Source organism: Colius striatus, chromosome 1 (genome assembly GCF_028858725.1).
Source record: "Colius striatus isolate bColStr4 chromosome 1, bColStr4.1.hap1, whole genome shotgun sequence".
In the NCBI taxonomy this organism is placed as follows: Eukaryota; Metazoa; Chordata; class Aves; order Coliiformes; family Coliidae; genus Colius; species Colius striatus.
The window spans coordinates 201,181,068-201,206,585 of record NC_084759.1 but is presented as its reverse complement, the minus strand read 5'-3'; the positions used below and the strand labels follow the sequence as shown (position 1 = coordinate 201,206,585).

Genomic DNA, 25,518 nt, shown 5'->3' with positions numbered 1-25,518 from the left:
AAGTCTGGGGTGTGCAGGGCTAAGGCTTTGACGACCTTATTGTGGGAAGCACTGCCCATGGAAATTCTGATGTTCTCAAAATGACAAGAGCAAGCCTGCAAATTTGGCTTGCTGTTGCTGGGCTACTCAAACAGGAAAAATTCTAATACTTAATTTCTTCCAAGGCATGTAAAGAAATCATCCACTTACGCTGTGTGTGGTTAAGAAAACCAAGAATTGCTCATCTTATTTACTGAAGTAGCTAATGTGCCTTTCAAAGTGCTTAGATGTTAGCTTGTAGGGGAAGGAGCAGTGAATATTAAGATTAATTTCAACAAAAATATTTTTGTGGGCATAGATTGCTCCATAAATACAAATCATCTGCAGCTGGTAGAATAATGATTTAAACTTGTTTATATGTTTTATTAAATCAGTGATCTATTTACATGAAAACAGAGGTGTCTGGACTGCACAAACAGCTCTTTCAGAGGGGCTTTGCTGAAGGATGAGAAATTATTTTGCTATTTCGTACCACTTCTGTTTCTCTTTAACATGAAAGTGCTTTCTCACTAAAATTATTAAAGAAAACATTTTTCAGCTCTGAAGTATGACTGATACTTTGGCAGTGTCTGTGGCCAGTAGTCAAACTGATGAGAACTGTTGAGCGCTCAGAATTTAAACAACTTGTGTTGACTTCATGGTAAAAGAAATCTCATACTTGGACGGGAGATAAAACTTAGGCCCAGATGGTATTCTGGGTTTCAGGTACAACAAATGTGTACCTGAATGTGCCAGGAGCCAGGACTCAGCATCGCTGGTTGCTCATGGCTGAGCAGCTATGGCCTTGGTCAGGAGAGATGGCTCTCTAGATCAGGCAAGATGCAAAGATATCCAGTTTGGAAATCTAACTTAACCAAAAAAAGACCTGCTGGTTCATCCAGCTTCTTGTCTGCCAAATCCATGCTTATTCTGTTCAGTGCATTCGTCAATGTTTTGTCCAATTTTATTTGGAAATGGACCACGGGGTGCTGTTTCCAACTCCCTCCTCCAAGATTAAATGTTTTATTATTGTACTGCAAACACACACAGTCCTAACTCTTTTTTTTTTCTTTTTTGGTATTTTAGTCCCCATTTGATTTATTTTCTGTTATATAATCTCTACTCCATGCTAATACTGGTGAATGGAAGGGATGCACTTGCTGTCATGTAAAATATTACTGGGGATAAACACTGCCTAAGATTTTGGCTGACCCACTCATCAGGCTTAGTTCAAAAATTAATTTGTCATTACCCAGGTGCTATGCACTAAGCTCTATTGGCAAAAAGGAGTGCCACAGACTGTATGTTCTTTGGAAGGAAAAAAAGTGGTCATGTAATCACTGGGACAGTAAACAGTAATTCCAATCTAGTAATATTTTATGTGAACTGGCACTGTATGTTGTATATCATCCATCTTGCTAATCCTTGTTCCACATTGCCTCCCACTTGAGGCCAAGAACATTACAGTCGTGCCAGAGTGTCGGTGGAAAAATAGCCTTATTATTAACCTAAGTTGAAAACATAATGGCTTTTTGAATGTCTTCATTCACAGATGTACTCACACTAAAATATTAATACCCTTAAGTACAGAGAAACAGGACTTTCATCTAAAGTCCATTGTCCATTTGTGTTTTAGGAGCAAAAGCCTTACAAAAGTGTTGTGAATGGCTTGTACCTTTCATTTTATGTTTTACCTTGTAAATTCCAGTATTCTGTAGTAAAGGAGCCAAAATATTCTTCCAAGTTGTTTTTGAGCAATGTTGCTGCCATCACTAGTATTGTCTTGTGGTAAATGAAAAAAGAGTTTCTCCAGCCTTATTTGTCTTAAAACATAGCTGATAATCCCATGATATTGAAACACAAATAGTGACTTTTTAGTTCCACGATCAACCAGAGTTTCATTGCCACTGTGTTAATCTAAGTCTTGTCCCCAGTGGGACCAGAAGTATTCAAGATGCATATGTGTTCTGGGAGCATCTATCATGAAGAGCAGAGAAGAAAACTGCAAACCGCACCTGATTAATCTTTGTAGCACCTCAACATCCATGATTTACAAGCTGAAATGAGAGACCTAGCAATTAAAACTAAGTAAATCTGCAGCACGGCATCACTGAAAAGCCACAGAAAAATGAGGCAATGCTGTTCATCATCTGTGGTCATGGTTTGCCTTTCCTCCCTCACTTCTGTGTATATCTTCCCTGGTAAAATATGAATCTTCCATAAATGTCTTTGGGAGGTGTAAGAGTTGTTCTTGAATAGTATTCAGAAAAAAAGAAATAAATCTTGACTATAGCAATTTAGTGTGGAAAAATGTGTCTCCTTTTAAAAAGTCAAGAAAGGATTCTAAGCTATAGTGTATCAGGCCACAGATTGTAAAACAGCCTAATTGCTTTAGAATTCAGAAGTGTTTCAGCATTTTAAATTGGGCTTGTCTGATATTTAGTTCCACATTTTTGATAACTCTGCAGGACTAATACATTGCCTGTTGTTGCACATGAAAAGCTTTTTTAATCCTATCTTCTAGGACTGATGGAATGAGAGGAGGTTGACAAGTAATCGCTTTGTTATCTCTGTGTCAAAGCTTATGATATGCATTGTAGTGAAAATGGGCAATATGCAGTTCTAGAAATAATTTTGCTATACATTAAGGTTTATCTTTCTTGCATACCAAATGCAAGAGTCAGTAATGCTGTCTGATAGAGAATTTCAAATTGCTTGGAAATATCTTTAGATTTGCCCTAGAAAGGCTTAGCAGGAACCAAAATATTGTACAAGATGGGGGTTCTGATCTTACCAGGACTTCCCTCCAAGCACATCCTTATTTCTCTATCCCTCATCTCAAGTGAAAAAAGAAATTTCACATTTTTAGTACATCATTTTGCAGTTTCAGTTTAGTAGATAAGGTGCTAAAGGCCGGGGTTTAGTGGGGAGCTTGGCAGTGTTAGGTTGGTGACTGGATTCGATGATATTAAAAGGTCTTTTCCAACCAGAACAATTATATGACATAGAGTCATAGACAACATTCTCTGTTGACCCACTGCTCTATGTGAATAAATACAAGTCATCTATAAGTAGGGATTTTTTTTGTCTTTTGTGAAAAGACCCAAGTGATGCCTGCTCCCAGTAAGAACTGGTGGTTTGACAATCTGTCCTCCAGCCTACCATTCCACAGTTCACTTCAGGAAAAGAATGCATAGTTTTTGCTTAACATAGATATTTTAGGTGATAATAAGATGTTGAATAAAAGATGAGGGCACACTGTAACATTTAACTAAAAGGATACTGCTACCAAAATATTGCTGCTATCAGATCATTTATACAAAAAATGCAAAGCAGTAGCTTTATTTAGGAGGATTTCCAAGAAATAAAGGATACTGCGACCAAAATATTATGATTGCTTAGGTGGGCCTTCATGGGAAATTAACACTGATTAAAAGAAAGAACCTTTTATCACAGAAGGAGCAGAGGCTGAAGATTAAATACTGTACAAAGACCCCTTGAATTTTTTAATTTATTTTGTCATTTGGGGTTTTTTTGGCTTTCAGATAAGACTGATAACTTTGTTCTAAAGCTATATGTGTTTTTTTGGTAGCGAAGCACCATTAAGCTGCATATCCATGATATTTTGTTGGATGTGTTCCTGTGGCTGCCAGGGTGACCTGTGGAGAATGCTGCACAGAATCATACTACTCCAAACGTGATTAGATACATTCAGGATCCGCTTGCTATTGATGCCAAGGAACACTGAATAGTTTCATCTACTTTGCAGACAAGCTTCAGTGTAAGCCCTCCTGCCACTGCCTGCTCAAGGCCACCTTTGACAGCTGCGGGAGCCAACACATAGCTGTTTAGGCTCTCGTTTTGCTCCTTTTCTCTATTTTTCTTTCTCTCTCTGATTAAGTTGCCAATCACTCAGCTTCTTTCTCTTCTTGTCTTGATAAGTTGCCAATCATTTCATACAGCCTATACTCTCTAGCCAAGTTATTTCTCTTGTCATAACACAGAAAAAGGCTGCTGGAGATTTATTTTAAATCTTGATCTGATTAAATGCCATACCTTGATCTTTGGAGAACCATAGGGCCTACATATCATGATGCTCTCTTGTTTGGACTGCTCTGCACTGGTATTAATTAGAGGGCTTGAGATGTGTCCCATCGGTCATCCAACACATTCGATATTTCCTTCCCTTAATGGATATTAAATATAGGTGATTAGATTTTTTTAATAAGTTTTCCAGGTCATACATGGTTAACAGTAGCAAGAAGGAAACTTTCAATTGTATGAGGACTTCTAGGAGCAGTAACATATACACAGGGGTGTTCACTGTTTTGCTCTGGTCATCAAATCATTCATACAAAGATTGCAAAGTAGTAGTTTTATTTAGGAAGATTTTCAAGAAATGAATAGCAATGGGAAATTAAGCAAAGCTGAAAGTGCTTATCATTAAACATAACTTTAAAATTAATGTTTGTGAGATTGTGAAATAGTCTTCTGGGGAAATTATGGCAAGCCTGGTTCTGGGAAGTCTACAGATAGGACCAGATAAAACTTCCAAAGAATTGCATGTGGAAGTGTAATGCATTCCTCCCTGGGGGAGAAGCTCAGCTGAATTTTCCTGCCTCTAACAATTTTATAAATCTATGAAATCTGCTTTCCTAGATTTGCAAGATAACACTTTCCCTAGTATTTATACTTCATTAGCTTATTTTCCAGTCACAAGAAGAAGACTGTATGACTCATCTTAGCTTTTCTCTGTTGTTTTGGATGTACATGTGTTACACATCTATTCTGCATCTCCGTATGTTGATTTTATGTTACCAGACAAAAAAAAAAATCATCATCATAATAATAAATGGGGATAACAATCTCTTATCACAAGTATTTTCTTTGCTTCTAGGAGGTGGCCCAGGCAAGGTGAAACACGAGCTGTAATTCTTCATCAGGATATTTTTTATTTTTGCACTGTTAGTCTGTGCAAAACAAGATGCTGTACAAGGGACAGAAGTGAGTCAGACTGGGAGGCTGTTGTGAGATAGCTCTCAAACATCACAGAATCACAGCTTTTTGAGTGTGGATCCCCCACACAAAGTGTGTTCTTCAGTCTCGTTGGTTGTGCTCATTAAGCGCTGCCATTTATTTTTGTGTGTCTGCACAAATATATGGCTTTATTACTAAAGTGGTTTGTTTATCTTTGCTGCTGCTGCATTTATTTTAGCACTCATCTAAACAATTAATTAGAGAAACACTTGACTGCCGAATACACTTCTTCAGATACCACTCAGTTGTGGGTTGTTGTTTTTTTTATTTCCAGGAGCATCAAGCATTTAAAAAAAATCTTTTGCAGTTTTTTCTAACCATGCCTTTTTCTCCCTTCTTTGAAGCTTCCACAGGCTGAGTATATTGCTTTGAAAGATCATGGGCCCTGTTGAAAGTTCAAAGCCAAGTAAAGATGGTGCTTAAAGTTCAAAGGCTCTGTGGAGTTGCATCTTCATCTGCATAAAATTGTGTCAACCAGTGAAAAATGTAGAAGAGTTTCAAGGAATTTCATCCATTTATTTATTATTGTTTTTATTATTAAAGCTTAATTGGAGAGTAAATGTGTCATTTTTAACAAGTTCAGGGAAAGCGAAGCTCCTTAGATGAAACACTGCTTGAAGGTGTACACAATGTAGGAAAGATTTGACATGAGCTGTGACCCTGTGAGAGTGAAACTGTGAATGCTTAGAGATCAATATGAGATATGTAAGGGTTTATAATGTTGAAGTCGAGAAAGAATTGAAAGTCTTTGACTTCATCTTAGCCAAACAGAGCAGGGAGTGTGGTGCATTCAGACAATGGATTTAGACCCAAGTTTTAAAAATGGGGAAAAGCAACACACTTCTAAGAAATAAAGTTTTCAAGTATATGAAAATAGTGTGTTCACTGTAGGAAATAATGACTCAGGGTAGAGGCTGTGCAAATTCTTCAACTGGAAAAGAATGGAGCATCCTATTAGGCAGCTTGGCCAAAAGCAATAAAATATGGGGTGGGGGATATAAGTATTCCTTGATTCATGTTCAGGGCACTTTGGGGCAATATTTAACCTAGAATTTCTTCCCATGCTGCCTAAGCACCCCTTAAGCCAGCTCAGATGTCTTGTGTCGATTTCTTCCATTTCCTATAAGCAAACTTTTGAAGGAAGTGTGGTAGTAGATTAGATAGAAGTAGTTCTTGCAGGTATTGCTCTGCTGTTACTCACGTTACTATTATTGCATTATCTTTTTACCTTACTTTTATTTTTCTTTTTTATGGTTTCTTCACAGTATTCCTTTAAGCTTAGGACATTTTATTCTTTCCATTTTACAAGGAGATAAACTAGGGCACAGGGAGATTTAAGGCCAGATTGTTCAAAAGCATTTAGGCATCGAAAGATTCAGATGGGTATTGAACTTTACTTTCAGAAGAACTTCAACACTCTATTCCTAGAAATTAATTATCCAAGGTCAGATTTTAGATCCTCTTCCAAAAATGGTATCCAGGTCTTCCAGATCCAGAAAAGTGTTGAACCCAAGCCATACACAGTGTTCTTACCAAGTTTCTGGGGAAGAGATAGGGTTGGATTTTTTTTTTGTTATTTTTTTAATGGGTTTTCATTAAGTGTCATCAATAATGATCTTTTCACCCTAGGTTTTCTTTTAGAACTCCTTCCCCCCAGACTTCTTCCTCTTTTGTCTCTTTGTGCTGCTAGATGTGGCTTTCCCTATACTGTCTGTAGAAGACACAAGTTCAGGGGTTGTCAGGGCTGTGGGTGGGTAGGTGGTCTAGTAATACTGAAGGAATGAGTGGGCTTTAAAGAAAAGTTTAACATGTCCAATACAACAGGAGTAGACAAACTGTAGCTTAAAATATGCATTATAAGATCAGCTTTTTAATTCATAAATTTCTTTCTATATTTCTGAAAACAAGGGGTGACACAAGACATTCTTCTTGTCTTGCATGTCTGTGACAACATGGGACATGCTTAGATTTTAACGTCTCTGGTTTCATTTCTTAAAAATAAGATTAAATAAGTCCTACATTCTTCCTATGAAAAAGCTCATCTTGTGTGTGAAATTTGTTGGAGAATGAGAGCTGGTTCCCAACTGATGAGTATACCAATAAAACAGCAATTTAACCGATGTTGTCTGCTAAAGTTAAATAAGCTTGCAATATATTTCTGAGGAAGTTAAACTGTGTTAGCAGGGATGCTGTAGAAAAAACACTTAAATTCCTTCATTGCTGTTTCACAGAACCACAGGCTGACTGGGATTCTTCTCACCTGACCCCAGCTCAAAACAGGGTCACCTAGAGCTGGTAGCTCAGGGCTGTGTCCAGGCAGGATTTGAGTATCACCAAGGATATCCACACGTCTCTGGAAAAACTGCAAGAAATTGGTACCCCTTACACTGAAAGGTTTTCTTTATTTTTAAATGGAATGCCCTGTATTTTAATTTGTACCCATGATATCTTGTCCTGTCACTGGGCACAGATGAGAAGGCTCCATTTTATTTACTTCCTTCCCATCACATATTTATACACATTGCTAAGATTCCACTGAGACTTCTCTTTTCTGAATAGTCCCAGCTCTCTCAGTCTCTCTTCATATGAGAGATACTGCAGTCCCATCATCATCTTCATGGCCATTCACTGGACCTCCTCCAGTACGACCACATCTCTTGTGCTGAGGAGCCCAGAACAGGACTAAGCACCCCAGATATGTCTCATCAGGACTGAACAGAGGGCAAGGATCACCTCCATTGACCTGCTGGCAGTACTCTGCTTGGTGCAGCTCAGGATGACACTGGCATTTAACCAGTGAAAATATTTTCCAACAAAGAACACAGATTTGGGTGTTTTTCACTGTGACAGTGATGAAACAGTTAATTGCAATTAACACTCAAAGTCAAAGATTTGAAAATTTTAACTGGATCGATTTATGGTATATGATAGAATCATAGAATGGTAGGGGTTAGAAGGGACCTTTAGAGAAAAAAGCGGTTCCCCAGTCTCTTCACATCTACCATTTATATACTCATAAATATTAATGAGATTCCCCCTCAGTCTCTTCCAGACTAAACAGCCCCAGTTCCTGCAGCCTTTCCTCATATACAAGATGCTCCAGTCCGCTGATCATCTTGGTGGCCCTGTGCGGGACCCTCTCCAGCACTTCCCTGTCCCTCTTGAGCTGAGGAGCCCAGAACTGGACACAGGATTCTAGATGAGGCCTCACCAGGGCAGAGGAGAGAGGGAGTATACTCTCCCTTGACCTGCTGCCCACACTCTTTGTTGATGCATCCCAGGATGCCATTGGCCTTCTTGGCCACAAGGGCACATTGCTGGCTCATGGTTAGTTTATTATCAACCAGTACTCCAAGGTCTCTCTCTGCAGAGCTGCTCTTCAGCAGATCAGTCCCCAGCCTGTACTGGTGCATGGGGTTGTTCCTTCCCAGATGAGGGACACTTGTCCTTGTTGAACCTCATGAGGTTCCTCTCTGCCCAACTCTCAAGCCGGTCGAGATCCCGCTGAATGGCAGCACAGCCTTTGGGGAATCATCCAGTCCTCCCAGTTTGGTGTCATCAGTGAACTTGCTGAGGGTCACTCATCCAGGTCTTTGATGAAGATTTTGACCAAGACTGGCCCCAGTTATGCTATTCTGAGTATTTTTCAATACATAGTTGCATACTAGTTGAACTAGAACTTGAGTGGCTTTTCAGGAGTCATAATGCAATTAGAGTTTTCATCAGAGCAGTGGTCTGAAAATCTTATTGGGGAAAACCCATATTTAACGGTCTTTCCCAAGCATTCCAGTGAAAGAAAACAGAGAAGGAAATCCAGGACTATAAAATGCATGTGCTAGGAAGTTTGATTTAGTGAATATTAGTGTTGGAGAAGGTAGGGCTTTTGAAATGTCATTAGGGAAAGATGTGTCCCTACATTAATTTATGTCAACATGATCTTTGCAGAGTCTTTTTTACTCTTTGAGGGTTTTTTGAATTGAAATACAGTGTCACACCAGTTTTCTGCTGTTAGAATGGATTAATGAGGGAGGACATCTCCTTAATCTCTCTTTTTTTTTTTTAGTTCTCTACACAATCCAAAGATGCATTTACTAGATGGACAGATCTCAGAGTTAACTTGCACAGAGGACATGTTAATTCATTTTAAAACCAATAAGCTCAAATCAGTAATTATTATTGGCCAAGGAAAAATGAGACAATGACCATCTGGTAAGAAGAAAAGAGTAAGGATTGTATGAGGAAAGTAAACTAAAGATTCAGGAGACTTAGTGCAAGAATAAGAAGGAAAAGAAGAAAAGAAGGTAAAGGGGAAACAAAGAGAAGGCAGCGTAAGAAAGAAGTGATTATTTGTGTTTAGACATCCCAACAGAATTCAAGATTCCTGTGTGATACAGTGTTTATATGTAGTGACAGGCCTTGTTTGGGATGATTTCCATTTTTAAAAAATATTTCTTGTTCTCCTGCATTTCGTGTATATTCCTTTTTTTTATATTTTCCAGGTGGGAAGTACGGTGACTTCCCATGGGAAAGCCCTCACAGAGCTAGAGACTGAAATACCAACTCCCCACCCTCTTCCTGTGCTGTGCTGCTTACTTGAGAATTTTTCTTTTCCAAAAGGCATTTTTTATTTTAAGACATAGGGACTGATGTATAAGATACCAATCATTCTCTACCTCTGAGATCTAGCAGTGTGAAAAGGCCAAACATGAACTTGAAAAGAGGCACTGAGCAGCTTCTTTAATTTTCTAGCTTTATTTTTAATTTTTAAAATTTATTTTATTTTCTAGCTGATGTTGTCTAGAGTTGTCAGCCAAATGGGGCTTCCCACAGAGCTGGGAAAGCAATGGCTCTCCCAAGCGATTCACATTGAGTTGATGCTTGGAGGGGCTGGCAGAAGAGGAACATGCCAGGCCCAGCCAGTGGTGTTTCCATCAACCTGCAGATCAGGCTGTAGGTGCAGTACTATGCACGCCTTGGTGCACGCCTGTGGTGCACGCCTTATGCCACTAACTCCTCACCTGTATCTGTGGCCAGCTGGGTCCAGTTCTGAGATCCCCTGCTCAAAAGGGGCATGGAACTTCTGGAGAAAGTCCAGTGCACGGCCACCAAGATGATCAGAGGACTGCAACATCTTTCATATGAGGAAAGACTGTGAGAACTGGGGCTGTTTAGTCTGGAGAAGAAGAGACTGAGGGGAGATCTTATTAACATTTACAAATATCTAAATGGTGAGTGTCAGGACATTGGGACATCCCTTTTTTCTATGGTATCTAGCAATAGGACAAGGGGTGATGGAATGAAGCTGGAACACAAAAAGTTCCACTTAAATATATGAAAAAACTATTTCACTGTTGAGGTGAGGGAGCCCTGGCACAGGCTGCCCAGGGAGGGTGTGGAGCCTGATTAGTTAGTAATGACATGAAATTGCCTTGATACTATAAACCTGATTTGTATGAATTTATTTACCCTGCCACCACATATATAATCTAATTTTGCATTCGAGGTTTTTTTCCTCCTTTATCAACATCTAACGCAAATACTGAATGAGCATTACTAAGCTGCAGACGTGGATGTTGGCCTCTTTCTTTAAAAGTAAACCAGAGAGCTTTATCAGAGGAGTTGGACTGGAGGATCTCTAGAGGTCCCTTCCAGCCCCTACCATTCTATGATTCTGTGATTCTTTGAGTAGCAGTGTGCTGGCCATGCACTTCCTGGTCATCACACGGTCAGCAGGAGAGTTCAGGAATTTGCAAAAGCTGCCCTTATCCTATAGCAAAAAAGGTACACTGAAATTCTTCAGATACTTCTACAGCTATTAGCCATTTAAACCTGTTTCATATAAATGACTTATTTCAGAGAGCAAGAAAAGCAAATTCTGGCAATTTTGCCCTTGATATCTCTCCTATCTGTGTTGTACTTTAGTCAAAATTTACATAATAATGGGCAGGGAAGTGTTGTGGCACACAAACTGGTGCATATTAGTTCTTAGTTGCTTTCCCAAAAGGCTTGAAAATGCAGCAGATTTAATCTAGGTCAAAAAAAAAAAAAGAAAAAAAAAAACCCCTCACTTCCATTTTGTAGGCAGAGGACATTTATAGAGAGCATTTGTATTCACAAGGGTACGGGAATGACAGAGTGCGACTCCTCCAAAAGAGCTCCCCGGTGCAGCTGAAGGCTGACAGCAAACTAGGACTTGTGGCCAATTAACAGAAAGGCCGTCATAACTTGCAAGGCATGGAGAGAAAAAATTGAGCTCCATGGGATCATTTTTCACTGGCCATTTACAGGGCTGTTACGGGCCTGGAGCATTTGTGCTTTAATGTGAGAGGGGCGGTTCGGGGCACGCTAGGGCTTGTGCATTGCCGCCCTGGATGTTATAACCAGGAGGAAAAATAGAGCACAGGGTGGAATTTGGCACGTCCCGGTTGTGAATCTTTCTCTCATACGAGCCCCTGCCTACATTCAGCTAATGTATTAATATTAGAAGTGGCATCGCTATAATATGTGCTGTCATTAGAGTAGCGATGCGGTTTACTGGCTGGTGACAGGATTGGTAATACGGTTTCCATCAGGGTGCCAATTATATCAAACTATTAGCAAACCTGAGCTAATTGGGAGGCGGCATCGTTAAAGGTTGATTTCTGCAGTATATGGCAATTCTATCAGGAATTACTTCGAGAGTGAATCATTGCTATCGTACTCTCGACTTACTCCATATACAATAGAGCAAGAGGATGGGGCAGGTAGGGATCAAAATGCATCTGTGCCTTAGCCACCTTCTTCTTCTGTTCAGCTGAATTACAGAAATAGTTGGATTTTTATTTCTGCAAACATTTTTTGCTTTCCTTTGTCAGGAATGTCTGTATTTGCTGTTCTGGCAATTCATGTTTTCCTCTTTTCTTACATGGAATCACCCAACCAAAATGTCTTAAGACATGAAACACCTCTCCTAATACTAGATTGGTGTTTTCTATGCAGATTAGCTTCTTGCACTAAAATCTGTAATACAAAAGAAATGCCACACAAGGCTCCCATGGCACAGCACCATATTTAACGAATGTGAAGAAGCTTGTTGCTCAACTGTGCACCTGAGCTGCTGTAGCAATAGGTCTTTCCAGTGGCTTTAGGGGAAGAGAATTTTTGATATCTTTATTGCCTTTGAGAAAATGACAGTGTAGGTCTTGGTGGGTTTGGTTGTGTCATGGTTTAATGCAGCAGGCAGCTAAACGCCAGACAGCCACTCAGTCACAGAGGAGAGAACTGGAGGGAAAAAAAGTAAAGTTTGTGGGTTACGATAAAGACAGTTCAATAGGACAGAAAAGGAAAAGAAAATAGCAATAATAATAGAATACACAAAACAAGTGATGCACAGTGCCGTTGTTCACCACCCACCAACCAATGCCCAGACAATTCCCAAGCAGTGGCCCTCATCCAGATTTCCGCCTAGTTTATCATGATCATGACATCATATGATATAGAATATCCCTTGGGTCAGTTGGGGTCATCTGTCCCAGCTGTGTCCCCTCCTAACTTCTTGTGCACCCCCAGCCTACTCACTAGTGGGGTGAGAAGCTGAAAAAGGCCTTGACTGTGCAAACACTGCTTAGCAACAGCAACATCAGTGTACTATCAACATTATTCTTGTCCTAAATCCAAAACACAGCACTGTACCAGCTACTGGGAAGAAAATTAACTGTCTGCCAGCTGAAACCAGGACAGGTTGCGAATCATACTCTTCAGGCAGCAGTTTGTGACCTACAGAGCACGTCTTTAGAGCATTTGAGTGTACAGCTGGAATGCAAGCAACCCTTTTTAAAAGGCAGTTAAATTGTAGTGAACTGTTTAAATTTTGGTAGTAGAAGAGTGAATGTGGAAATCAGGAGAGGAACATTTTTTGGGGGGGGGGGGGAAAGACGTAATCCACCTTAACTTAAACTAGCTTGAACTGTGGTGGATTGACAAGAAGCTACTGTCCCCATTGAGATTCCAAGCTTGTATGAAGCCAGCACCTGTTCTGCTTGCAAATGCACACACAAAAGTGAGCTTCATTCACAGAAAGAAAGAAACATAGCGGGACTTCACTCATTTAGCCTTCCAGGGCCTTCAGTCCCTTGATCTGTCAGCCCCTTAGAATTCAAACGCAGCCTTTAAAGAAATTTTCAATTCACAACATGATGACTTTGTTGATGTCCTGAATGTGAATGTATTTTGAATTGAATTTGTCTGCCAGGATTCCATTACTTGCTAAAAGAATACAGAGTTCAATCATCAGATAATCATTATAGCTGTTTTGAAGTGTTTATTTTATTAGTCTAGAAGGTAAAGCAAATTTCATACTTTTAAGTTGTTGCAGGCTTTGCAGGCAAACTGATAAGCTCTTGTATTTCTATACCCTATGGTTAGGGTTCAGATACTGGCAGCAGGTGATAATGTGCACAACGCAGGAGAGATCCAAACTGACACATTTTGACAGTTTGAAACTATAGAAACTCATAAATCAGACCAATGAGTATTAGGGTTTTTTTCTTTTCTTCCTATCTTTTCTCCTTTAATTCCCAAAAGTTAAATTTTCAGGTCTGGAAATTGCAGTACATTTTTGTTCAAGCAAATCAAAACTTCTGAGCATGTTGTAGAATGATGTGCTTTAATTCCTGTCCACATCCAAGGGTGATTTTCTCAAATGGTTGCATATATGTAATTCCTGGTCACTTCAACCTAGGAACTGTGTATTTGGTTTAGGGAGCTGTGAGAAACTTTTTCTCACCCAAAGCAAGATGGAGGTTGCCATATTCATTCAAGCATGAAATTCTGACTGAGAGATTAAGCCTCTTAACACAGATCCCAGTGCTGTTAAAGGACCATGTGAGCCACATCTCCAAGTGGAGGAGAACTTCCTTTTGTTAGTTGTTCAAAATTAGGAATGAAAACAACTCTCATGGAGTAATTCATCTGAATTGGGAGAAAGTGATAAAAACAATGACCTGAGAGAGCTCTTGGTGATACTATGTGGCTGTATCTTACAGCCTAACACAGTCAAGTCTTCTCTGCTAGGTGGATGGGGGCAAGGGTTCCACAGGTGGGTAATTTGGATCATAGGGAAGTCACACAGAAGAAGTCCCATTGCAGGAGGTTTTTAACAGCTCTCTGAAGAAAAATCCTCTTGCTCCTAGGACAAATGGCATTTTTTTGAAGTTTCATGGTGAAAACTCAGCAGTTTGTTGTAATTCCATGATGTGCACAAATATCCTCCAGAACCCCATGCTCACTGTCAGCAGAAATGCACAGATACAGTGGTGCAAGAGTCTTCACCACTCACTCAGGCCATCCCTAATTTCTGAATGGTTACTGTAGTGAAGCAGTGGCTGCACAATCCCCATGTAATCCATTGCTGCCATCTTTGACAGTGACTCAGGCAAAGCTGTTTCTAACCATACACAAGGCTGTTTGCCCCTGTCCCTGTCTTGCTAAACAGGTTTCTGTGGAAATGAAATAAATAAAGTCTCCACCACTGGTGCTAATTGGTGCCTTTGGCAGCCTGAGCAGAGGCTTGTGAATTGAATGTGTCATGGAGAATTGAATGTGTCAACTCTCTCCCAGTGGCTGGGACCTCGAGGTCTTTTTCTGGCACTAAATTTCCTTTGAAAAAAAGAAAAAGCAAGGAAAAAAAACCAGAGGGAGACAGACAAAACAAGCTGAAATAAGAGATCTTTTCCCTTTTTTTTAATGAGGTGTTGAAGTTGAGCATTGTAGTGTACACACTGCAGCGTTTTCTCATCATGCTTTGAGAAGTAGGGCTGGTTCCTGCCTTTGTTTCTCAGGCATGCCATTTGTTGCTATTAGACGCTGTGCAGCACAGGGTGGCAGGTTTTATTCAGTCTGTTCAAGCATCTGGCAGAATAGCCATGAAGTTGTTGCTGATGTCCTTAAGGGACTGTAGGGATCTGCATGATTCATTCAGTATTTTTTCTAGGTACAAAGAAGTGTCTTACACTGTAGTAAATACAGTTCCAAGTAGAGTACAAGCAGCTTACCAAAATGCAGGAGATTTGCAGCTTTGGAGGCACTGACTAGCAGCAAAAGCTCCTGTTCCTTTGGTTGAGCAGATATTAACTCATGTGAAGTTAAACTGGGCTGTATTTCAGACTGTTGAGGATTGACAGAACCACGTCCACAAAACAATTCACCTTTTAAGTTGGCTAACTAGGAGAGGAGAAGGTTATTGCTGTCAGGCTTGGAGTTATTTGGATGTCAGAAAAGTTTGGTCGTGGTTCAAGCTGCTGCCGAGTTTGTTGGTAAAGCCAAGATCATGTGTGTAGGGAGATACAGAGAGGAGAGTTAGGGTCACTGATTTGTCTTTGGCAATATTACATTTTTTTAGGGAAAATCAAAGACAGTTGTTTCCTAGTTGTCTTTCAGCAGGGGCCAGCTACCAATCCTAAAGCACAGAATAGACCTGTCCTCTTTCTTACACAGGCATCTTTCCTTCCGATATTTCTGCAGAAAGGACTGAATTTGGTACTTTCTTCTACAGGATGTAGGACTGAGCCAAAGGGATTTTACACTTCAGGCATCTTTGAAGCTGGCCCATTGCAGCTGCAGCAGTCTGTATAATTTGGCAGCGAGCACTTCTGGCAAGTCCATAGGCTGAGCTATAGTGTTTCCTTCAGGACCACGTGCACTTTTACCTTTTCTGTTCTTCTGCATTTTCTTCTTTTCATTTTTTTTGAGCTTCAGATTCAGGTGTCCACAAGTGGTGCCCACGCTGTCCTCAAACCGCAGCAAACTATCTCTTGTTTTGATGTGGTTTTTTAAGATGTTAATGATAAAAATTAATCGAGAGAAATATTTTATCCAAGTGTCTTTTCAGATGTGTCAGTCTGTGAGCTTTTAAGTCTCCGTTTTTGCCAGAGTCCAATGACCTGCACTAAACATCTGCATATTTCCCATTAAGCTACTGTTTTCTCCCAGTCCTTATTCACAGAAAGATTTATCTCTTCTGCACTATTACTTCCCCAAAATGACTAGTTAAAGGGTATTTCATAGCATATTCATCTTTCAAGTGCAGTTCTTTCAAGTAGTGCCAAGAATGATAAACCAATAGATTGCGAACTTCTCCTCATTGGAATAAACCCACAGAACTGCAATCTAAAACGAAACTCTCTGGACCCACGGTAAAGGACATTGCAAAGTTGTGACTGCTGCTTGATATTTCCCTATCTGAATCCTCTCTCCTAGTTAAAAAGCTTGATATTAAAAAACTAATAAACCAAATGAAGAAACAATAGAAGACAGACATTGGAGGTGACTGGCAAGGTAGAAAAATATTGCAATGTTTTCTCAGAGTCGTGCTCTTAAATGTCACAAAGTCAGATTTCTTTTTCATTTTCATTCCAGGGCCAAAAGAATTTACATTTTCAGAATTTTCCAGTAGAATATTGACAATTTGGAAACACTCACAGGAAGCACAGACCTTAACAGGCTGTGGCTGTCTGTAATGATCATCCCTGCCAAAAAATGTTCAGCACACTGAAATTATTATTAAACCCTCTCTGTTGTAAACTGAAATTTTAAGGAACCTACTGGAAGTATGAAAAATGTTTCTCTCAGCTGCATAAGTCTGCATTACACGCCTGCCTGTGTATTATACTGCCTGCAAGTGCTTTTCTGTGTTAGGGATAAACTCGCTGTATTCCATCTCGGAATACGTGATTACCTTTGCTTCTTATAAAGATAATGGTCATCACTGCCCCGGCTGCAACGCCAGAGGAAGTGTTCACAGTGCAATGCACAGCTTGAGGCATTCTAAGGGAGTGTTATGGGTTCATCCCTTCTGTAGAAGGTGTTATACTGGCCACCTCTGCACCATTACTTAAAATGTTCCCCAGCAGCATTCTCCTGTTCACGCTTTCTCCTGGGTCTCCTTTGCTGTGATGGGGATGCTGCAAGGTTGAACAAAAGTGGGTACAACAGGTGGGATGTAACGTTTCACCTTGATCAACACTAGGGAGTTGATGAAAGCAACATCTTTGCTCTCTGCCCAAAGGACAGATTATTTAACCTCTGTCATGCTTCGAGAGAACACTAAGCCTCAAGAGCCAGGGTTTCTTCTACTTACTCTTTGGTTTTGACATTTCTCTGGAGTTACAACAAATCTCTGATTAAGAGAACAGGATTATTTTCTGATTCATCGGTAAAATCTGCATCATCTTGTTTGATATGAGGTAGTTTTTTACTTTAGTAGCCACTTCTGCCTCGCAACCAGCATTACCCAGCATTTCTCTCTTCCTGTAGCAGCTGGATCATTGACCACCCCATCTGAAGCCATAGAGCTCTGTAGGAGTTTTGAGGTCTCTTCTTAATGTGACATGACTCCAAAGTAGGGGTTGCCCATGCCCATGGGACAGAGTAGCAATAGATTAGTCTCAGTATTCCTACATCACTGATTTATTATGATGGATGGGAGATATTTAAGTGTGAATTTTCTTTGTGTCTGTACCTGCAATCTTGTGTTATGCTTATAAGCATGCGAGTGATGCTCTCAAAGTGGTTCCCCTCCTGCTGGAAGAAAACTTGAAGTCACAAGCTGAGAGACTTTGTTGAGCATGCCACTTGCAATGAGGATGCAAGGTGCTCCTGCAGCAAGCTCTACATGCATGTCCCGGAGCAGACTTCATTGCTGTGGGACATACAGATTGCAACAAGTCAAATCCTGGTCCTTGGTTCTTTGTCCTATGTCATGTTAAAGCTCTTCCCTGAGGATCTACTTGTGAGCCCTGACCTCACCTTGTGCTGTGGGAACAGTTAACTAAATGTTTGTAGTGGAGAAAGTGGCAACAACCTGTGTTTGGTCCTCCAGACCACCTTGTTGGGCCATGCTGCCAAAGGGAAAACCACGGGATTATGGCAACTAAAACTATCTGCTTTACTGAAGGTTAGACAGACACAGGGTGAGCAAAGCCTCACTTAACACTGTCAACAGTCAGCAACCTTCACTATCACACCAGTGGCAAATTCTCCTGTACCTTATTTTTCATTCTTGCAACTGAGATGAGTGTCCTATCTCCAGTTCTTCCTGGTTTTAAACAGGAGGAAAAAACCCTTAGTTCTTATATATATATATAACACCCAGTAAATAAGGTGCTGCTTTAACCTGATTTTCTGCCTGGGATGCAACAATGAATTCCTGCTGCCTGAGCTTGCCATGTTGCTTATATTCAAAGCATAATGGGGAGCCTTCAGAAAAATATAACCTTATTTACAGTGTACAAAGCCAATTGGATTTTGGTTAACTTAATTTCTAAGTGATTACAGTTCACTAACAATGTAGGTGTGCTACAGATGCAATGCACAGGGGGTGACTTTTTATTTTAAACCACACAAGCTTTCTTTTATTCATGTCATTCAGGCAGCCTCATGGTAATTCACATTTCCAGCTTTCATGATGTGTTGTTCAACCTCTGTTTTTTCTCCCTCCCTATTGTACTCTCACAAATCATACTCACTAATTTCTGAAAGCTTTTCATTTCTCTCTATAGGTTGTTGTTTCGTAACATTTTATACAAGAAAAGCTGCTCTTGAGGCACAGAATGCACTGCACAATATTAAAACCTTACCTGGGGTGAGTACATTTACTTTTTGATCCTAATTATTTTATTGACAGAAAAATAGTCCTTTTGCTTAAGATTCTGTTTAGCGCCCCAAATGACTTTGATCTCTTCAAGGGAGGGTGGCTAACCTGATGGTCTGTCCTGTAACGGTGCCAGTCCTGTAGCAATGGCATCATCTCAAGAGGCAGTTGCTCTTCTGTGGAGAGTCCCTGGGCTGGAAACAGTGCTGATTCCTGATGACTAGAGGCAGTTACTGAAGTGCAATGCCGATTCAATTTATTCTTTATTTCTTTATTTAAGGGGGAGGAAGGGGGGGAAAAACATATGGCAGAAAAACACTGCACCACTGGGGCTTCTAGTTTGAAAAGAGAGAGAAGAAGAAAAGACAAAATATGGACAACTTTGTTAAATGCAGCTTTTTTCCACATAGTTTCTAAACAGCCTGACTGCCTGACTGTTGTGATGACTGCACATGAGGGTACTGGTAGAGTGTACTACCAAGTAGCTGCTTGCACAGTATCATCCTGTTCCCTGCCACCACCTCTCCTCAGCAACCTCTTCTCACTGATACATCACACTGATAAATGAAACAGTTGAGATTGTGTTGTACAGACTATAGCTTGCATTACCCTACAGTAGTACAGACTTCAGTTACAGGGCTGGCATATCACAAGCATATCACTGGTAATTGCACGAAGTAACTCCAAAATCTTCTTGTTCTAAGGTTTTCAGTTCTCTGCTGAGTGTAGCCAAATACTTTGGGGATGGGAAAGGAAAAATATACAGGGTGGAGGTAAATTCACTCTTGATGTACAGGAAGCATTCAAGTATATGGTTGGAGTGTAGGGTTACAGACAGAAAAACAGATAAACGTGTACAACGCTGTATAGATAAATAGAACATTGACTGCACTGACAGTTATATGGCCAATATCTCCTTTAGTTCCTATGTGCTGTACGTGAAATTGGACACTGTGTATCTGAAAAATTCACATTTGGCCAACTCACTTTATGCAGCTCCTGTTAGGAAAGCTGCCTCATCTATCATGGAAATGGCCATCATAGAGAAGTATGTCAGACAGTTACCCGTCAGTCCTACTAATTCACAAGGTAAAATGAGAGTCCTCTGTCATTTGCAAGTGAAAATGCCGGAAAAGGTGCTAAGAAATCTGCAGAGACAGGCCAGCTAGAGGAAAATAAAAGAAAAATTGTGCCACTTCAAGTTGAAATTATATTTTCCCCTGCAAGGGACAGTGTTAAGACCTCACAACCCTCCCAGTGGCTTTTGAGTGTGTAGAGGATGGTTGTGCCATCCCCAGGGAAAAAGGAAGTCTCTGAGATGATTCCCTTTGAGACCTGTTTGAAGCTCAGAGTCATTCTCAGCATCCTCTGGTTCTGCAACCCCACTGGCTGGTTCCCATCCCCACTGCCAGAAAATGGTGAGCGCTCAGATGGATGCTCTCTGACCACATTTAGCTAAGGTTGCACTTAACCCAACTCATTGTGTAATTGCTCTCCAGCACACTTTGAGTCAAATGACTGTGTTGACTGTCTGGGTAGGATGGACACTCCAGAGGAAGTGGTCCTGAGCCTCTGGAACAGCACCATGCCCACCCAGCACCCCTGGGTCCAGGTAGGGTGAAGGTCTACTCTGAAGGTCTACCAGGAAACATATACATCACTCCCCTTAGAAGCAGAGAGGGTCCATTTGCTACCTCCTTTGTCTTCCATCAGCCCCACAAACCGGCTTCTGTCTTTGGAGAGATGTTAGTTATCCCAGCAGGTGACTCAGAGGGTCAGATTCCTTTGTTGACCTCTCCATACACAAGTGGCAAAGCTGCCTCAGCTCTGCATCGTATCTTACCTGAGCAAGACATCATTTTCTCCACTGCTTTTGTACAGCTAACGAGCACGCAGCAGGTAAAGAGGCTGCTCTACCTTTTGATTTTTTTTTTAAATAAAGCAAAAAAATGAAATATTTTTTTCTAATGCCATCTCTAGCTTTTTATCATTTACAACTTATCTTTTCAAGCTGTGTTTTTGTGTCCTGACTGTGAGGTTACAAACTTTTCTATTAAGGAAATGTGAAAATCACACTCCCATGACTCTAGGGCCTGGGCTTTAAAAATATTCCTAATACTGGCAGAGATGTTAAGATTTTACTTTGAGATAAGTTTTAATACCTGCTTCTTAAAGGGACACCTCTAACAGATGGATCTCCAATATAGATTCATTACTTCTCTTTGAGAACAATTCAGCATATATATATATAGGAATCTCTACAGGTCCCTTCCAACCCTACCATTCTATGATTCTATGATATATTATATAAAAGATTCTGTATTTTGCACATACTGCATGCTGACATTCAGCATATATGGTGATACTATCGAGCTGCATCTGTATGTTACCAAAATAACTTCATTTATGCACATTTTAAGGTTGTGGCATATGTGCTCAAAACGCTTCACATTAGCAGGAATCTCCTTATGCGAATTTTAGCAATTTCCATGTTGTTAGGTCTTGCCCATTAAGAGGCTTTCACCAAACGAGCAGGAATCGGTAGTGGATAGGTCAGCTCACACAACACTCGGAGCAAATGGAAGCAATCTTCTGGCAGAGTTACAACAAGGGATGAATTTGGATCAGGCTCATTTGGGCATCAAGTGTCAGCTTGCTTCCAGTAAACGAGATATGGTACATAGGAGGTTGAGTAATAAGGTGTCTCCTGGAAACAAAAGAATCCATGCCTTCCACTTTTACTGTAATACCACCACGTGTCAGATAAGAGGCATCCTTAAATAGACCAGGAAAAAAATCCAAGGCAAAGGCAGGTGATTTATTAGTGTAAGGTAAGGAATGATGGCAGATGCAGGAGCAGGGGGCTGCAGGGATGCTGCAGCAGTTGAAACTCGTCTGCGTTTCACCTGCACACAGGTATAACCTGCCCTGCTGCAGAGGCGTGGAGAGGAATTCCTTAAATCACTGAGGCCACATTATTTCTGGGCTTAGTTTCTTCATTTCTTAAATGCACACCTGCTCTATGTGGCTGGGTGAGCAGGTTTTGGATCAGCACTAGTGAAGCCAAAAAAGTGGGGTTTTAGTGTGAAATTTATCCTCCCTCCATTCAGTTGAATTTAGGCAGCAAAGCCTCCAGTGCTCTGTTTTTATATTTTACTTTTTTGCACGGACCTCATTCTTAACAGAGAGATGAAAACACCAGCTCTTTATCTGCTCCTTTGAGCTGCACCCTTTTAGTGGACATGAAGAAAAGAAGACCAGACATAAATGATTAATGCAGAATCTTGGAAGAAAATATTGCAGGGTGCCTTGCTGTTTGATTACAAGCCTTGGAATTAGTCAACATTTCCATAATTCTAAACCAATATACACCTGTTTTCCCACTGTGATGTGAAGGCACAACTTAATTTAACAGAAACCCTGCTGTGCTAAATCTCTCATTAAATACCAAGCTAGTTCTGTAATTTAAAGTTGCAGCACCACTATTTTAACTGAATTGCCTTTGTATTATAAAATTAATAAGAAGTTAATGATGCACTTTGCTGTATTCTCTCAGATTTTTTCACAGCAACAACAAAAAAGAAAGATAAAGAAGAAAAACTTGTCACTAGCTGACATCTCAAGGCTTTTTTGGTTTTAATCATTTTCCTGAGGATAAAATTCATTTTAAAAGTTGGGGGTTTTTTTAATTTTAAAAAAACTTTCAGCACAAGTAGGATCAAACATCATGTTTTTACTCGTGATTAGTATAATCTCTCTCTTGGTTGTAATATTTCTCTTGCCATATAATAGAGCTTTTATCTTTCCCCAAAAATGTATTTAGATATCACTCGTAGTAGGATTGCTACTAGGCAGAGAAGAAAACACACAGCATTTGAGAAAAAGTCATATTGATATGTATGATACATATCAATGAAATAGGGACAATTCTCCTTACTTGAAGTAGCTTTTATGTCTTATAAATGAACAGTGTGAATTTCCAGATGTGTCTTTTCAAATATTATGTGCAAGGGTTCATATCCTAGCTGGTGGGGATGGATTTGTATTATTCAATTTACAGTCTGGTTTTCTTGGACATTCATTTGGATTTTGTTTTAAAAGGCAGAAAGGAGAAAAGGGAAAACCTCAATTTGAGTGTAATAATGATCTTAGAAATGTGCTTCTTTGGGATAAGATGTAGAATTGAGGTCTTAACTAGTCTCATCTTCATTAAGAATCTCATGGCTTTGTTAGAGGTGTTTAACTTCTATTCCCTGAACAAAATAATCCAATAAATTCCACCCATCCAAATTTATTCTGTACCATCAGTTACATGTAATAATCTTAGTCTCCCTGTGCTCTAATTTGCTGCTGAGTGAAAATTGACTTCTGTATGGAGGGCAAACCTCCATACAGCTATTTGCAGGGCCTGCTTTAGCTGCCTTTGTGGCACTGATATTTTTTGTTTGTTTTAATGTTAACATGCATTAGTTTTAAAGCAGAATGTACTGTTTTGCTAACTAGGATTTCTTGACAGGGTTTAAGTTCAGTCAAGTGACACAAGTGCACTATATGTCAATTGGATTCTTAGACCCCAATAGCAGAATAAATACACCTTTAATCTCATAGCAAAGCTATTTCAAGTCAGGGATCAATGGGAATCCATTTGTAAAATCTACACCTAAAACTCTTTGGAGTCTTTGTTCTGTATTTGAAGTTAGACTGATCTGGCATGGCAATGATTATGTGTTGCCTATATGTATATTTTTGCATATGTCCTCATAGCTATGGTTATCACAAAAAAAACCAGCCCAAATTTAGGTCTCTTATGCTTTTAACAGATTAATGCTTTACATGGTTGTTATTTCACATGGAATATATGAATTGCAAGTAGCAGCAAACCCTTTGTATTGAAGTTCATGAAATTAGGACATCAGCTATATGGATCAATTTAATCAAGGGTTTAACAACGGAGAAATACAATTTTGAGAAAGCTCTTAAAATTTTAACAGCAAGGTGGAATTTGTAGGATCTAACTGTCTTGTAAAGTATTAATGGCTTCATTTTGCGCCAGATGGTGTCAAGGGAAAGGCTTCTCATTTTTTACATTGTAAGAATCACTACTGGTTTTATTTAAACACTGTTTATGAGATGGGAAAACAGGACCGTCAGAGGGGGAACTTTTCAAAAAGCATTCAGTGCTGGCTGTGAGGAAGCCTCAGGTTCTATTTAGGGGTGCAGAACACGAAAGCCTTATTTTCAAAGATGAACTTAGAGCATTGTTCTCTTTCAGTGCCCATTCACAGTGGGGCTTGTTTCACCCTACACCAGGTTGACAATCATCAGCATGACAGCAATCCACTTTGGGGCTTCCCCTCACCCTGCAGAACAGCTCAGGTTTCACATTGAGTGTAAAACACGCTCAATCTTGCCACGAGCCATGATGTCACCGTTGCACGTATCTACAAGGAAGCACCTTGATCCCTCTGAGTGCACAGGGCTTAAGGGATTGTAAGGTGGGAGAGAAATCTCAGCACTGTGCTGAATTGGTTAGCAGGTTGTTTAACCTTCAGAATAATCTGTTTCAAAATTCATGCATCTATGATGACGTGCTACGAATCCACACTCACTTTCTGACACAATACCAATTGTCCAACAAGAAGCAAAAACCCAAATATACTTCTTATTTTCCCTTTACATCACGAGCTCACTTCTAATGAAGATCTTGGCACACTCAGTTCTGGAGCAGTGTTTTAATATGCAGTTCCTTTCTCTCCTTTAGGCCTTATGAGTTGTCAGTACTATATGAACATTATGTGAAAATTACCTGTAATAAAAAGGTAATCATCCAATATGACTTGAATAATAGCCTGAATATGAGATATCAGTGACTTTGAGAGATTTTGACAAACAGAAAGGGAATTCAAAGAGCAATTAAGTTAGTTAAGGGATTGGAGTGATTGATTTATGATGACAAATTAAACTAATTCAGTACTCATATAGCATGGCCAAATGCTGTTTAATGAAGGATCTGAAAAGTCTAGGACTGTTTAAATGATAAAAATAACCAGATGGGAAAGCGGAGAATTCCCAGGGAACGCCTGTTCCTAGGAGCAGAGCTGTAAGACATTGAATGATGTTGAGAAAGTGAATCTGGCCTATTTCTTCCTTTAAAACTCTATGCAAATGGAACCATTTAACAATACATTTTGTCCAACTCAGAAGTGATTTTTTTTTTATTATGCAAATATACCATTTCCACTTCTGCCCTTCAAAAAAGGTTGCTCTGGCTTTGCCACTTAAAGGACAAATCAGTATTTGCAGTAAATTCAGGTTTCCTAGCAGGAAGGTTGGGTTTGCATCTACCACTACTGTGGAACACAGAATAGATCACTGTCTCTGAATTCATAAAATGGTAAAAAGTTGCTTACCAGCCCTGTAAGTAGCTGAATTTGCAGCTTAATGGCAGAACAATGAGTGTTTTGCAGGTGTAGGAAGAGGAGAAGATTGACCAAGTGAAAATAACTTCTCTAAATTGAGCAAAGCAATTTATAATTATATTGTCCCTTTTTTTAAGTGAGGGATGGGGGTAGATTCATCTTCCGGTACAGCAGGATTATTAGGATAGACTACTGGTATGCAGGAGAAGGCAGTTCATATTCTCTTTGGTTTGTTTGTTGTAAGAATTTAGCTTGGGTTGACCTAACAGAGCCTTCAGCACCAGACTTAGTTGAGATTGGAGGTCACTGTTTCTACTTTTGAAGCTGCTGCACTGTGTATGAAAATGTTAAACTCTCATGAGGTAGACAGAAAGCAAGTAAAAGCACTTGGTTGCCTAGTACTGAGGGCAGTGGCTC

At 39.9% G+C, this 25,518-nt stretch overlaps 1 protein-coding gene across 8 annotated transcripts in view; it reads left to right on the top strand.

The window, feature by feature from the left end:
• CELF2 (CUGBP Elav-like family member 2) overlaps positions 1–25,518 on the top strand; it is a 370,482-nt gene that overhangs the window by 255,643 nt on the left and 89,321 nt on the right. For all 8 annotated transcript variants that reach the window (XM_062020104.1, XM_062020096.1, XM_062020124.1 and 5 more), the window contains one exon: positions 18,591–18,673. In XM_062020104.1, coding sequence (XP_061876088.1) covers positions 18,591–18,673 — 83 coding nt within the window. The remainder of the gene's footprint in view (positions 1–18,590; positions 18,674–25,518) is intronic.